Here is a 15,288-nt window from a genome sequence, read left to right as displayed (position 1 = left end):
AAAATTTAAACTTGGTATCAATAAATAGGATCACATTACCGAATAGAACTGATTTCTCATTCATGCACTGTGCATTGATTTTCATTGACTTTTTCCATCCTCCAGATGACTGTACCATAGAGAAATCTCCTGCCCTCTCTCCCCTTTTTCCTCCCTTCCCCCTCCCCCTTCTCTCCTTCCTCTCCCGTTTCTTTTTTCCTTCTATTTTCCCTCACTCCTTTCCTCTCTCTTTTTGAGACATGGTCTCACTGTGTCGCCCAGTCTGGTCTGGAGTTCACCATCTTCCTGCTTCAGATCTAGAGTATAAGTGTTATATGTGCCATTACCCCTAGCTAAGAGCCTTTCTTTATTTTTAAATAAGTTTCATGTACACCAAGATTGGAATCTTTCCATTCGTTGTGCCTCTGGAGCTGAGGCAGTGTTGTGTCTCCTTTGCAGCATCTGATAGCATCGCATAGACAGATAGCATCCTAACTGTCATATAGACAGTATGGCAGGCTTGACTCTCCGCATTCTACATTGGCTTTCCATCCCTTATTGTTTTTATGATTTTATTTCATCTTGTCCTCATGTTTCATATAAATGTGTGTTTATGTCATATGTATTTGCATATGCGTGCGTGTGTGTGTGTGTGTGTGTGTGTGTGTGTGTGTGTGTGTGTGTGCATACAGGTGTGTGAAGACAAAGGATGATTTCAAATGCCCCGGTCTTTCACTTTGTCTTTTTTCTTCCTTCCTTCCTCTTATTTTTTTCATAGATAAAACTGTGGATTTCTTTTCTTTTTCTTTTTCTTTTTCTTTTTCTTTTTCTTTTTCTTTTTCTTTTTCTTTTTCTTTTTCTTTTTTCCTTTAGGTTGGGCCTTTTGTATCCCAGCCAGCCTTGAGCTCATTGTCTTCTTGGCTCCAACTCCAAAGTGCTTGTTTAGTAGGCGTGCTCTTCTCCAGCGTGCTCCAGTGTCCGTGGTTAATTATATTCACATGTCCTTCGGCACGGCCAGGTTCTTTATTCAAAACCTGAAGGAGTCTGGGACAAGGGTGTTTACTAACAGCACTGGTCCTCAGATATACAATAGTTAGGGCCAAGAACCAGAAACTGCTGATCCCTTTTAGAGGGGAGGCTTCAGACCTGATCTGTATCTCAACAGGACTTGGGTCTCATTTCTTAGTCAACATTTCTTCATCCCTTCAGAGGTTCCATGGACCAGCTTGATAACCACTGGTGGGTGGTCTTAAAGCTCGTCTAGTTCCAGCGTCTTGAGTTTCCTAACTGAACAAGAAAACAAAAAAAAAATGTCCTTTTCTTCCTTATTCTTCTCAAGATGTATTTTTGAGACTAGAGAATAATTCTGAGCTGGGATTAGACAAGACATGTTCCAAAAGGACTCAGGCAATCCTTCCACTCTGTGGGGCCCTCCACCTGGAAACAACCAGAACAGCCCCTGGTCCCTGATGGCAGTAAGGCGCAGGGAAGGTGAGGGACATAGCTCTGTTAGTTTCTTGAGACGTGGTCTGTCACTGAACTTTCTAGAGCTGCACTAGTGGTCAGAAAGTTTGTCTGTCTTCCAGTCTCTAACCCCACAGCACTGCAATTCCTGGCATGTGCAGGACCACACCTGGCATTTTATATGGCTCGTACAGGTTCAAACTTGTCTGTGCTGCAAAAACTCTTGTTCACCAAGACATCTCCCTGGCCCCGTCACTCGGTTTCTCTGCTTTAATGTATCTTTCATTAACTTATGTAAGAACGATTGGCATTATTTCTTAATCTCAGACATTGAAACTTAGCCTGTGCTTGCAATCCTTAGAGGATCAAGCTTAGAGAACCTACGATCTGACTTATGTTTATGTTATAATATGATTATATCACTTCTCCTCTCTGAGCTCTGACTCTTCCTCACTGATCTCTGAGCCATAGGAGCAGGTGTTGTATTACAGATGTAACATTTAGGAGGACGGCTCACAACCTGCTCTCCATCTGTTGCAGAGACATGCCCTTGATGACAGATGAAAACTGTGCTAATCAGTGTGTATACGGAGTTAGCCTGGTCTGGAATTCACAATCTTCCTGTCTCGGATGCTCAGGTCAATGGAATTACCAACGCTTGTACCACCAGACCTATCTTAGATTTTCCAATTAATATATACTAATTAAAAAAAATCTTGTTTCAATGCTGGGCCTGTGGTACACAGCTGTTATCCTAGAATTCAAGAGATAGAAGAGAGTAATTAGGAATTCGAGGTCAGCCTCAGCTACTTTTTGAGTTCTACTGTTGCCTGGGCTATAGGAGATCCTGCTTCAGAAAACTAAAATCAAAGCAAAACAAAGACAAAACAAAAACCAGCACCAATTCTAATAAGGACAACCAGAAATGGGTTTCTTTTTTTCTCCACTTCCTATAGTATCCTTCCTTTTCCTAAATAGTCCCACCTCCACTTGTGTGTATATATGTGTGTGTGTGTGTGTGTGTGTCTGTGTGTGTGTGTGTATATATATACATATATATATATATGTTTATATGTGTTTTATATGTGTATTTATATATAAGCACATGGAACTAGAAGTGAAACATAATACACACATTATGTGAATATATATTCACAAGCGTGTGTGTTTGTGTGTGTGTGTGTGTGTGTGTTTACACGGGAAAGAAACCATGTACTATTTATCTTTCTGGCTTATTTCCTTTAGTAGGCTGGTATCTGGTTCTATTCATTTCCCTTCAGATGACATCTCATTCTCTGTGGCTGAATCCAGCTCCAGCACTGGCTGCTTCCTGTTGGATATACTCGCACACTTCTAGTCAGCTTAACTTCTCTAGCCATTGAGGTCAATTCTAATAAATGGATCTATTGAGGCAGAGTGAGGTTTACACTGCCACTGATTTGTCAATGTGGTACTTACAGATAGCCAGCGTTCTCCACATATTTTATATCTAACTGGGTCGTTTATAAGCAATCTGTTTGTATGCCACTTACAAAGAGTAAGTGCTCTATGAGTTTTTGAGGAATCCAGATAGCCACCATCATTTCACTTCCTCTGATAGAAGAACCCCTGGATCATTCTTTATTTGAAGACTTCAAGCTTTGAAGTGGAAAGTAGGGGATAGGATGGGAACTCTGAGACTTGTCCGTGTCCCTGTCCTCTAGTCTACCCCGGGGAAAACCGTCTCTACAGACTGGATGTCTTCATGTAACAGGATGGTATGGTTACCCCCAAATAGGGATTTAGCTAAAAGGGTGTCTTTGTGCCAAATGCATAAAAAAAAAAGACCTTGGGCAGATTGAGGAATTTATGCCTACTCCCTGGTTCTGTGTGACACTTTCCTCTTGTCTGCTGGGACACCTCACTGCTGGCAGTGAGCTGGAAGAAAGAGAGCTCTGTTGGACAGTACAAGCATCTTCATCATTTAGACCTGCTGTGTGTGGTCCCCCATGGGAGACCCTACCCACAAGTAGCAATTGAGTGCTTGGGATGTGGTTAGTTCAACCTGTGTTGTCAAGTAAGATAAAAGTCTCAGGAAGTAGAGAAGAACAGAACGTCTCACTAGTAATGGTTTAGATTAATGCTGGAAAAACAGATTGTAGATATCGATTTAAAATAGATGGTTAATATTTCCCCCTGTTTTATGTTTTTAGTATAGTTCTAGAAAATGTGAAATTGCGTATGTGGATTGCACTGTACTTCTGTTAGACTGTGCTGGTTTAGACCGGTCCTGCACCTGTGCTTTGTTTTCTAACCTGGTTTTTATTTAGTCTGGCTGTTGGAAAGTACTTTGACAAGCCTATCAAAAGTGTTTTCCTGAGGCCACCAAGTCCTAGCTTTTCTAGATTTTTTTTTAACCTTGGCCATTTGTTAATCTCCTGGGAGTCTCTCCTCTTTGACCTTTAGTATCCTCCTTTGTTTATGACTAGGCCCTGGGAATCCGTCTCTAGGAACATCAGTGTGCTCTGTGCCAAGTTTCAGCTCGCCAGTGTCAGCCTTATGTGTTAGCCTTATGTGTTAGCCTTATGTGTTAGCCTACCTCTCGCTGGAGACTTCTACTCAAATTCCTTTGCTGTTTTCTTATCAGCTTCTGCAGAGCCTGGTTTTTCCTCCCTCCTCACGCCCTCTTCCTGGTAGCTCCCCTATCTCCCTCCCTTCTCAGGGCTCTTCCCCATCTTCATGCCTCCAACCAGGATGTTCTCCATACTTTTCTTCAAAGGTCCACCTCAAATATTTTGTCTCTTCAATTTTCTTGTCTCAGAACAGAGCTGACCATGCTCTAAAGCTAATTCTCAGTGTTTCGGGGCCTCTCACTCTGGATTTGGGCTATCAAGGTGCTTTGGAAAACATACAAATATGATGATGCCTCAACGCTAATACTTCGTAGCATTTCTTGTCTTTCTTTACACATTCGTTGGGACAGGTTGTACATGTGTGTGAAGTGACATTGGTAGCATACTGAACTCTTTCATATATGAGCTTTTCGGCCTTTTCAAAAATCTCAAGTTTCTAGAAGGTGAGAGCTATAGCGTATGCTATAGAAAAGGAGATGATTTGGGGGGGGGAATCTCTTAGCTTTTTAATGTTTAGTGTCCTCTCTGGCCTAATGTTAGGCACATAGTAACACACACTTCATTACATGGCTTCAGGATTCCCCTAAGGTTGTAAGTGTACACATCTCCAGCTCTTTTTACTTTTGTAATGTGTTCAGGTTTGGGCTTTTTTATCTTTATGTCTTTTCTTGGTACAGTGTGGTCCCATGGCTGGGACACTTGTCTTTTGTTCCTTGTAACCACCTTCCACATGGCAGATGGTGAGAATGCATTCTCTTGGTGAGAAAACCAAGCCTCAGCCTTGATTGCTGTCTTGTGTACTGAAGAGTAGCACTTCCCAGAGGCCTGAGCCCCAGACGTGGGTTTCTTGCTAGGTGAGTTCTTCTGTGCTTCAGGGCTGTTCTGTTTCTGATTGGTGCTGTCCTTGGAGTGGGTAAGGATACTAACAGCCTGATCCCCCAGTAAGTAATTGATGGTGTCTGGGGACAAGATCATGAGGAATCATGGAAACATATAAACCAGTTCTGTTTGGTAAAATTAAAGTAGAATGCAGTAACGAGATAATTAGTGGCTAAACTTAATTGAACACATAGCGTGTGCTAGACCTTGTTTTAAATGCTTTTTTTATATACACTAGTTAATTTAGTTCTCTCCAAAGTCCTGGAGACAGCGATTAATGCCAGTAGGAAAATGGAAGAAGGTGAAATAAACTGTCAGAGATTACAGGGTGAATGGATGGTAGAGATGTGACCAAGATCCAGGCTTGGGGCTTTGTATCTCATCACCTGGTGCACAATGCTAACCTGCCTTTCTGTTTAAATCTAGGTCATGCTAAAACACACACTTCAGTTGTACAGCTGTGTCTTTTCCTTCCTTTCTAGAGCAGAATCATTGTCAGTAGTTGGTTCTGTTGTGTTTTTAAGCGATGAAAGTTCTGGCCTATTTCTTTAGGAAAATAGTTTTGCTATATTCAGCATGCATTTGCTGTTTGCCTGCAATGTGTTAGGAGTTAACTATTTATAGTTCTTGATGGAGTTGACATGGCACTTGATTCGCTGAGTTTATAAAGAAATTATGGCTTGCTGAAATCCACTGTCATGAGAGCTGGTGAGAGCTTGACTCATGGCTTAGGCTTCGTGTGTCAGATATCTGTCCAATAGTTATGGGGTATATAATAATGCCGGAGTTCTTGCATAGACCATGCAAGGAAACAGAAGTGTCACCACGGAACAAGGACAGGGACTTATTGCCATCGACCTAGAGAAACTGGCCTGTGTTTCATTTTTATTTCTGTCCTTTTTCACACAATTTCTTGCCTAGCAATCCAAGTTACTTTACATTTATTTATTTATCTGCTGAGCCATCTCACTGCCAAGTTATTTTTTATTTAAGGAATAGTGCTAAAAACACCAACTTGATGGCAGAAATTACTTGAATTTATTTGCAAGTACGATAGTTGTGTTAGTGGAAAACATGAACACCATGATGACCCATCCTGGTCTCAACCTGACACATCTGGGAAGAGGGTTAGGGGGTTCTGTTGCTGCAAGGAAACACCATGACCAAAAGCAAGTTGGGTAGGAAAGGGTTAATTCGGCTTACACATCTGTTTTGTAGTACATCATGAGTAGGGTAGGAGCCTGGATGCAGGAGATCATGGAAGGCTTGCTCCTCCTGGCTTGCTCAGCCTGCTTTCTTATCCTAGAGTCACCAGCCTAGGGATATTGTATCAATTACTAATTAAGAAAATGCCCTACATCTGGGTTTCATGGAGGCATTCTCTCAATTGTGGTTCACTCCTTTCAGATGACTCTAGCCTGTGTCAAGTTAACAAAACCTAGCCAAGACAGGAACCTAAATTGCTAAATTGCTTCCATCAAATTGGCCTTTGGACATACCTGTGGGGCATTTTCTTGGTTGCCAATTGATGTAGAAGGGTCAAGTACACTATGGGCAGCTTCACCCCTAGGCAGATTGACCAGTGTCATGGAAAAAGTACAGGTCACCATGAGCCAGGGAACAAGCTAGGAGCCAGCATTTCTCCCCGGTCTCTGATTCTTTCGGTTTCTGCCTCCACATTCCTGCTTGAGTTTCTGTCCTGGCTTCCCTTGATGATGGACTGAAAACTGTAAGCTGAAGTGAACCCCCTTTCCTTCCCTTTTTGTCATGGTATGATGTTATCATCACAACAGAAAGCCATCAGGACATGAATTTCACCCAAACTATGAAATGGATGGGGAAACAAGAGAAGATGGGGAGCCCTTTCTCCCCCTTTTTTTGCTCGCAGACTCAGTATCCAAGGTTCATGGCTGTGTTACAATTAGGACACTGGCGAGTATTAGTTTGCTTTGAAGTAGAATGTCATGCCAACTTTTCAGGAGTCAATAGTTTAGCTTCAAAGAAAACATTCAAAAGATTGCAACAGTCTGAGTGCACAGATTAGGTGTTAAAGCCTGTTTTTGTTGGAAAGCAGTGTGGGAGAAAAGCAGATTTACTCTAGTATTCGCTCTGGGTGAGGTAACCCATGGGCAAGGCGGAGTTAATTACCAGGAGACAGAACCTCACAGGCACTGGGCAAAAGGACAGATGTCTTAGAAAGAGTCCCATAAGCAGTGTAATAGCAGGGGACTCACAGTGAGCAAGTGAGGCTGGATACAAGGCTCGACAGGGCAAGTCTGTTCCTTTCTGGAGACCAAATGGATGCTAAAGGCCAGCGCCCATCATGATCTAGGTGGTAGGAATAGTTTGTGCCGTTGGGAGCTTCAGGGTAACAAGAAGCAGGCTCAGAAGAGAGCATGGAGATGTGAGTCATGCCGCAGTCTCTGGGGTAAAGGTGCTAGCTTTTCCTGTCTGTCCAGTTAACAGATATGGGTCCCACCTGCTGCATTCCCAGTGCCACTGTACGTACTGGGGATAAAATAGTGACAAAACATGAAACTCACTGCTTTGGCGAAACCCCCGTGCGTATTAGGGGGAATGGACAATGGGTAAGAGAGTGCTCATATGGCAAACCAGACCTTACGGAGAAACAGAAAGGTTGACTTCCAGGATGTTGTCATTCTGCATATAATGGTCCCTCTATTTTTAAGTGCAGAGGTGGCATTTGAGCAAGGTCCTGAAACTGTGGCCAGAGAGCTACGTTCCGCTCGGCAGGAGAACTGAAGCAATGGGCAGTACCTCAGAAGGAATCATCAACTGTGTTTGACATGTATCTTGCTGGTTGAAAGCGTAGTTGCAGGAGATAAATAGCACATGTGGGACAGGAAGGGGAAAGAGGGTGGTGGACTATGTGGGAATGCAGATCTAAGAGGGATCTATAGAAAAGCCCCTCCCCCTTACTTTCTTGGAAAAGCTATGCCAAGGGAAACCGGGGGCCAGAGGTATATGACAGTCATCTTGTGATCGCTGTCCTAGAAATTTTTTCTGATATTATCAGGTGAGTATAGGATGGTGTCTTTTATTTCCACAGCAGATTATTGTATGTTGAGGTTGTGATAAACTCTCCTTCAGGCTTTCTATCTGGGATGTTTGATTCTAACTCCTCACCTTTTTGCGCTAATATTTTATGCTTGTCGGTCTCTTGCAGCTTTGTAGGAAAACAACCTCAGAGAGGCAGACAGGATGGCAAGCTCAGCCCGGGAGCATTTGCTTTTTGTGCGGCGTCGAAATCCACAGATGCGGTACACACTGAGCCCAGAGAACCTTCAGAGCCTCGCAACCCAGAACTCAATGCCCGAGAACATGGCCCTGCAGCGAGCCAACAGTGACACCGACCTCGTGACCTCCGAGAGCCGCTCCAGCCTGACTGCCAGCATGTATGAGTACACACTGGGGCAAGCCCAGAACCTCATTATCTTCTGGGACATTAAGGAAGAGGTTGACCCCAGCGATTGGATCGGACTCTATCACATAGGTGAGTCGGGTGAAGGCTTGCGTGTGGCTCGGCACGGCTTTCAACTCTGAAATGGTAATGTTCTGTGTTTTCTCCTGCTGTAAAAGGAAGCAAACTTTTTCACACAAATAGACAAAGCTGATTCTGGACGTGTTCTTCGTTCCTTGGGAGGAGAGTTCCTTTACTTATATGCATCTTGTGGTTCTATTTCTACTGAATTAAATGTCAGCCCCTGTGTGCACCACTGGATTTTCTCTTCAGTTTCTCGCTGGTCTTGAGACAAAGTTATGACTTGGAAAGAGGAGTGGGGGTTATTAACACCAGTGAACACTGTTAAACTAATACGGAAACAGTTTGCATTTTCTAAAGGTTGATTTCACTTAAAATAATCTGCAGCCTGGGTATCTTTTTATAAATGGGAATCATTGCCTATTTGTTTTGATAAAACAGTCCCAGTTTTGCTTAACTATATTCAAATCTGTTATTCATATCTGAATGAATGGTGACTGACACTTCCCAGAAAATACAAGTTAGTATTATTTGAATGCAAGCACCATACCTACCAATTAATCTTAAATACGTTTTCAATCTAACATAATAATAAAATCCAGCATTACTTAAAGTTGGAAAATTTTGTCTCCAAATGAAGAAAATTACTTTATAATTAATATCTGATATTGATTTCAATGTAAGCATCTTGTTTCGGTTGCATACTTGTAAACAAGGAGTCCTGTGTTGATACCCTTACAACTAAAGCTTTTTACATAAGGCTCATTTTGCCCCCTAGAGGACACTCGCGGTGTGTGGAGGGATTTTTGATGGCTGTATTTTTTTCTCTGTAGTGGGATTAGAACACAGCATTGCATGTACAGGAGAGCTCTTCTGCCCCAGGAGTCCCCTGTCCAACTTTGAAAACCCTGATTTAAGGCAAGCCTACATCCTTGCTGAACTTCTGTTAGGATATTAAACCTACTGAAACTGGAGTTCTTTGGGGACTAAGAATTTTCTTTTAAAGAGGTTATCCGTTATATTAACTTTGTAACTCTCAATGATTAATCATGCTGGATAGTAAGAAAAAAATCCAAAATAGAAACAATTTCAATGAATTAGTAACTTTCTTGTTTTCCCTCTTATGATAACAAAGAGTAGTAGGGAAAAGTCTTTAAAGTTGTTTATTTTCTTTGGGTGTATTTAAGTACATAGTAGAGTGAGGAAGGCATACAATTTAAAGTCCTTGTCTATATTATTGTGACTGTGAAAGAGCTTATAGTTTTGTGGGATGTCAGTCTCCTTTGGGCTCCATAACATTTGTTTTTACTTTTCTTAACTTTCTTTTTTTCTTTTACATTTTAGATTTTATAAGCAAAAAAATCCTTAAATCTCCCTATGATATTGCAAATAGAAAATGGTGATTTAAAATATTTTATATGATGTTTCTTGGGAAAATAGTTAAATTTTACTTTCTCATATAAGATTAATTTTACATACGTGACTGACAGTCTTAGTGCTAGAATCATACGGCCATTAATTCGGGATTATGTACTATTTTCTCATGCTTTCTTATTGTTCATCCCCTCAAACTGTTACATTTTCCTGTCTAATTGGGATAAGTAAGGGACAAAAACATAGGTTTCATGTTCTGTGTTTTACCTGCTGAGGAAGGAGTGTGTGTCAGAGTTAATGAAGACCTGAACTAGGAAAGCAGGGGTGGGAAGAGAATCTCTTATGAGTGTTAGCTCTTTTTAAAGAAGCTCCTGTACCTTCTCACACAAATCACCCTTGTTCTTTACATTGGTTTCCATTAGTGTGACTATAACACGTTTATATTTAATTTTCTTTTTTTTTTTCCGGGAGCTGAGGACCAAACCCAGGGCCTTGCACTTGCTAGGCAAGCGCTCTACCACTGAGCTAAATCCCCAACCCCTATATTTAATTTTCACTTTAGTTATGTTGGCTGGAATATGTAAAATTTATGTTAATAAAGCTTTTGATGAATTTGGGAAACTTTGCTACTTTTTCTTCTATTTTTCTTTCTTCTTTTTCTTTTCTTTTCTTTTCTTTTTTTTTTTGAAACAGGGTTTCTCTGTGTATTCCTATCTGTCCTGGAACTAACTCTGTAGACCAGGCTAGTCTCAAACTCATAGAGATCTGGTTCCACTGCCTCCTGAGTGCTGGGATCAAAGGTATGTGCCACCAATGCCTGACTCCATTTTTTTCCTTAATGTGAGTTTTAAAAAACTATTACTTTTTACTGAGACCTATATTATATTATTTCACATTGTTCTACAAGGTATTTGTGGGTTTTGATCCATTTTTTATCCATCTATTTTCTCCATGATATTCACATTTCCTAGTTTATTCTTCTCTGTCTTTCTCCTCTTCCTTTTCCTCCTTCACACAGACACGCAGAGACATGCGCGTGCGCGCGCGCGCGCACACACACACACACACACACACACACACACACACACACACACACGAGCATTAGAAACAGGGTCTCTTGTGTTCCAGGGTTGCCTGACATTGCTATGTAGCTGAGGATGACCTTGAATTCCTGATTCTTTTTCATTTACCTCCCAAGTGCTGAGGTGATAGGAGTAGACCACCACACCAGCTCTGTTTGTCCTCAAGTTTATTAGCCTTTCCCCCTTTTCTTTATACTGAGCCAGTCCCACTTGGTGGATTTTAAATTTTCAGGTAGTTAACTGTTTTTTTAAAAAGATTTATTTATTAACTATATATGAGCACACTGTAGCTCTCTTCAGACACTCCAAATGAGAGAGTCAGATCTCATTACAGATGGTTGTGAGTCACCACACAGTTGCTGGGATTTGAACTCAGGACCTCAGGAAGAGCAGTCAGTGCTCTTAACCACTGAGCCATCTCTCCAGCCCAGTAGTTGACTTTTTAACTTCTAGAATTCTCACAGATCTCTGGCAGGACAGAGTAGGAAGAAGCAATTACCCCAAACCCTGAAGGGGCTGTGCGAACACAAACTAGTACTTAACTGGAAATGCCTAGTAAGTAGACAGATGTTTGCTCTTCTTGTGCTTGCTGCTAATCTTACGAGATCTTCCACAAGAAATGCTCTTAAAAAACACAGGTGCCACACCAGTAGCATTAAACGTAATCTATTTCTGGAGTCCCAGGGCCACTGCTATATTTGAAAAGATGGAGGACTGATTTGGTTTACCTGGGTCTTCAAATGGAGTGGACAGAGACCTGGCTTTTAGCAGAAGTAACCCTTATTTTTCAAGGGTGGAAAGGCTCTTTTCCCCTTACTTCTGGGGGAGAAGAGGTGAGCATTGGCATCCCACAAGGAAAGGGCTAAGAGGCATACCAGTGCACTTTAACAGATAGCTGTTTCCTACTGATTCTCCCTGCTTTCGGGATAGGGGTCCTGACAGGGTCAGAAAGGAGGGCAGTGGGTACCGGACTTCACAGCATCCTTCCCAGGCTCAGGAAGGGTGTAACTGTCTATGATAATCCTATTTTGAATGGTCAGGAGAGGATGTATACATCTCTTCCAGCCACTGAGATATGAGAACACTCCGGGATAGTTTTGCATTCTAATGAATAAACACGGCTTAATAAAAACGGTTTCATTTTTCCTTTTTTTAAAATTGGTTCTTTTACTTATGAGATTATACTAGAATTAAATTATTTCTCCCTTCCCTTTGCTCACTCCAAAACCTTCCTTGCTCTCTTTCAAATTCATGGCTTCTTTTTCATTAATTGTTGTTGTAAGCATACGTGTGTGCATATTTATATATATTTTTCGATATTACCTGTTCAGTCTGCATAAGGTTACTGATATGTATTGCTGTATGCAATTAATGCTACTCAAATCACCAGGCAGTGGTGGGACCCACCCCAATGTTCTAGATTATGGAATGAAAGAATGAAAGACACACACACACACCCACACACACACACACACACACAGCCTTACATTTAATGTGTCTTAATCAGCTCAATGGCTGGGCACTTCCAAACCACCCCATGCCTAACACACTCTCTCCTCTGATATTCCTGAATTATTATTTACTAAATCCTATATTCCATTCTGGCCACCTGGGACCGAAGCCTGCAGCCCTCCTGGGCCACGATCTCTAACTTACATGTTGGCTGTCTCTCTGTCCTGTTCTTCTCAGGCCAGCTCTTTCTGCTTTCCCAGCATGGCTATTCTTCCTTTCTCTTCTCCTGGTCCCCTTGCCTGTGAATCCTAAAGTCCTGCCTCTGGCTCTCTGCCCAGCCATTGCTGCCAGCAACTTTATTTACCAATCAGAACCAACTGGGGCCTGGACCCTCAGCGTCCTACATGTGGATTCTCGTGCAATTTTGGGAACCCAATAACCTAATACAGCATTAAGCCAAATCTATAGCATAGATGTATGTTTTCAGGGCTGTTCATTTGGCTTTGGATAACCAATCAGTACACTCTTACTCGGAGAGGCTATTTCTCGTTCTCAGCATTCCTTAGTTGCTTTGTAATTCTTTCTGTTGGGTTGAGAGTTCGTGTTCCTTCCTCCATCTGCTGATGTCCTTGCTCAGCTCCTGTTTAGGCAGTCCCGTTGGTGAGACTTTATGTGTGCAGCTCCTGATGTTACCGGAAGACGGAGTCTCACAGGAAACTCCCTCATCTCTGGTTCTTACAATCTTTCTGTCCCCTCTTCTGGAATGTTCCCTGAGCCTTACATGTAAGAGTTGGTTTGTCGATGTGTCCGTTGGGACTGGGCTCTATAACTTTGCATGTCTGCTTGGCTCTCGTTTTCTGTAACAGTCTCTATCTGTTGAACAGGGAAGGCTCCTTGATGAGGGGTGAGAATCTTACTTATCTGTGGGTATAAGGAGAAATATTTAGAACATAGTTGGGTATTACATGCTGGCTTAGTAATTCGGTGGTTAGCTCCTTCTCTAGTGTCCATGGCTTCAGTAGTCTAGGTAGTCGACTCAGGTACAGGCATGGTCTCCTTCTTGTCAATCAGACAGTTGTCAGTTACAGCCATGGTTTGCACGCCCGCTACTGTACCTTAGGGTTATCTTATCATGTCCTGACAGGCATTGATGTAAATCATATGCGTTGTAGCTGGATAGGACTGTTGGTTACTTCCCTCCTTTAAAAGTTTGTGTAGTACCTTCTGGGACAGTGAAAACTAGCCCTCAGGAGGAGGCTTTTAGGTCAGCTTCAGCTCAGGGGCCTCTGGGTCCTGAGTCTGAAGTGCATATCTTTAAATATAGGGACTTACAGTGTACCTGTGGTGGTTGGGGGGTGGCGGGAGTCAACTAAGGGAACATAGCATGAAATGTTCTAGGAATCTCTTGGGCAACCCTAACCAATTACTCAGAAGCAGGCCATTTTTTTCCCAAGACTGAGGGGAAAATTGTATATTTATGCATATATATTAGTACATATGCATATATGTAGCAAGGCATACATATAATACTTTCTCAATAATACAAATAATTTAAGTTGTGTTTTTCAAATAACTAAACGCAGGTCTTAAATATTTTACTATAAAATACGTTTATTTGAATAAAGATTGGGTACTTAGCTTGATTTAGCATCTGTGATGTAAGCACACATTAAAAATGTTAGTCACATCCTCCCTCACTGCAGTTGACAAAGAGATAAGTTGGTGGTGGTAGTGGGTTGTTTTTTAAGAAGTGAGCAAGTCAGAAGAGTCAAGACACCATAAGAAGACCCACAGAGCCAACTAAACTGGGACCATGGGGGCTCACAGAGCCTGAGCCACCAACCAGGGAACATGCAAGAGCTGGACCTAGATCTCTCTAAACATTTGTAGCAAGTGTGCAGCTTGGTCTTCATGTGGGCTGCCTAACAATTGGAGCGGGGGCTGTTTCTGACTCTGTTCCCTGCCATTGAATCCCCTTCCTCACTACTTGGACTGACTCCTTGGGCCTCAGTGGGAGAGGATGTGCCTAGACACGCAGGGACTAGATGTCCCAGGGTAAGGTGGTGCCCAAGGGGGTCTCCCCCTCCTCACAGTGGGGGGAGGGATTTGTAAGAGTGGGACTGAGGAGAGAGGAGGGAGGAGGGCTATGATCCGGATGTAGAGTGAATAAAAAAATAAAATAATTTTTAAAAAATTAAAAAAGAAGGCTAGCATTAGGGCTTTTTTTAAAGATGGCTTTTGGCTCTTGAGGGAACATTATTAGCACAGACGAAAAAGTTTTGTTAAAACTATCTATGAATCTGTGTATGCAGACTCGAATGTATTATAAATTCATGTTTTCAGTAGATAGTTAGTAAAATGATTCCTTGTGACTTCTTCAGACATCCTTGCTGTTACTTTACTCTCCTCCCACCTTCTACATCCGTCCCCTCCCCCTCCCTAGTCAGAGCTCCCCCCTTCTCCTCATTTCCCTAGTGAGATCACTTGTATCCTGCTGTTCCCCTCTTCCTTGCTCCCCACTCCCCTATTCTGGCAAGGACCCCTTTTTACTGTCTTGGTTTCTGTAGTTCGTTTACTCCAAGATGTGTACTTACAACTGAAGAGCTAGAGCCTCAGAAGAGAGAAATGCATCCTGTGGTGTTTGTCTCTCTGGGTCTGGTTAAACCTCACTCCATACGATCTTTTCTCATTTCATCCACAAGTCTGCAAAGTTCACGATTTCATTTCCTTTCCAGTTGAGTATGTGCCGCATCTTCATCAGCTCATCACGGTCTGAAGGTTACGTGTTCTGTTTGCTAGCGAGTGTGGATAGAGCAGCAGTGATCAGGCTGAGCCGGAACCGTGGGGTAGGATGCGAGTCGCTTGGGCAGTGCCGAGGAGTGGTACAGCCGGGTCATAGGAAGGTGTATTTTTAGCTTTCTGAGACTCCTCCGCACTGATCTCC

General features: G+C 42.3%; 1 protein-coding gene across 5 annotated transcripts in view; it reads left to right on the top strand.

Moving 5' to 3' along the window:
* The window catches only part of Hecw2 (HECT, C2 and WW domain containing E3 ubiquitin protein ligase 2), a 393,569-nt gene that overhangs the window by 164,597 nt on the left and 213,684 nt on the right, over window positions 1–15,288 (top strand). For 4 of the 5 annotated variants that reach the window (XM_039083599.2, XM_017596447.3, XM_039083600.2 and 1 more), the window contains exon 2: window positions 8,122–8,448. In XM_039083599.2, coding sequence (XP_038939527.1) covers window positions 8,157–8,448 — 292 coding nt within the window. In that variant the 5' untranslated portion in view covers window positions 8,122–8,156. Of the gene's footprint in view, window positions 1–8,117; window positions 8,449–15,288 lie in introns of those variants that run through there. The other variant, NM_001108218.1, reaches the window with a different exon arrangement.

The sequence above is a fragment of the Rattus norvegicus genome, chromosome 9 (genome assembly GCF_036323735.1).
Source record: "Rattus norvegicus strain BN/NHsdMcwi chromosome 9, GRCr8, whole genome shotgun sequence".
Classification (NCBI taxonomy): domain Eukaryota; kingdom Metazoa; phylum Chordata; class Mammalia; order Rodentia; family Muridae; genus Rattus; species Rattus norvegicus.
Note: the sequence above shows the minus strand (reverse complement) of the source record. Positions and strands in the feature narration are given on the sequence as shown.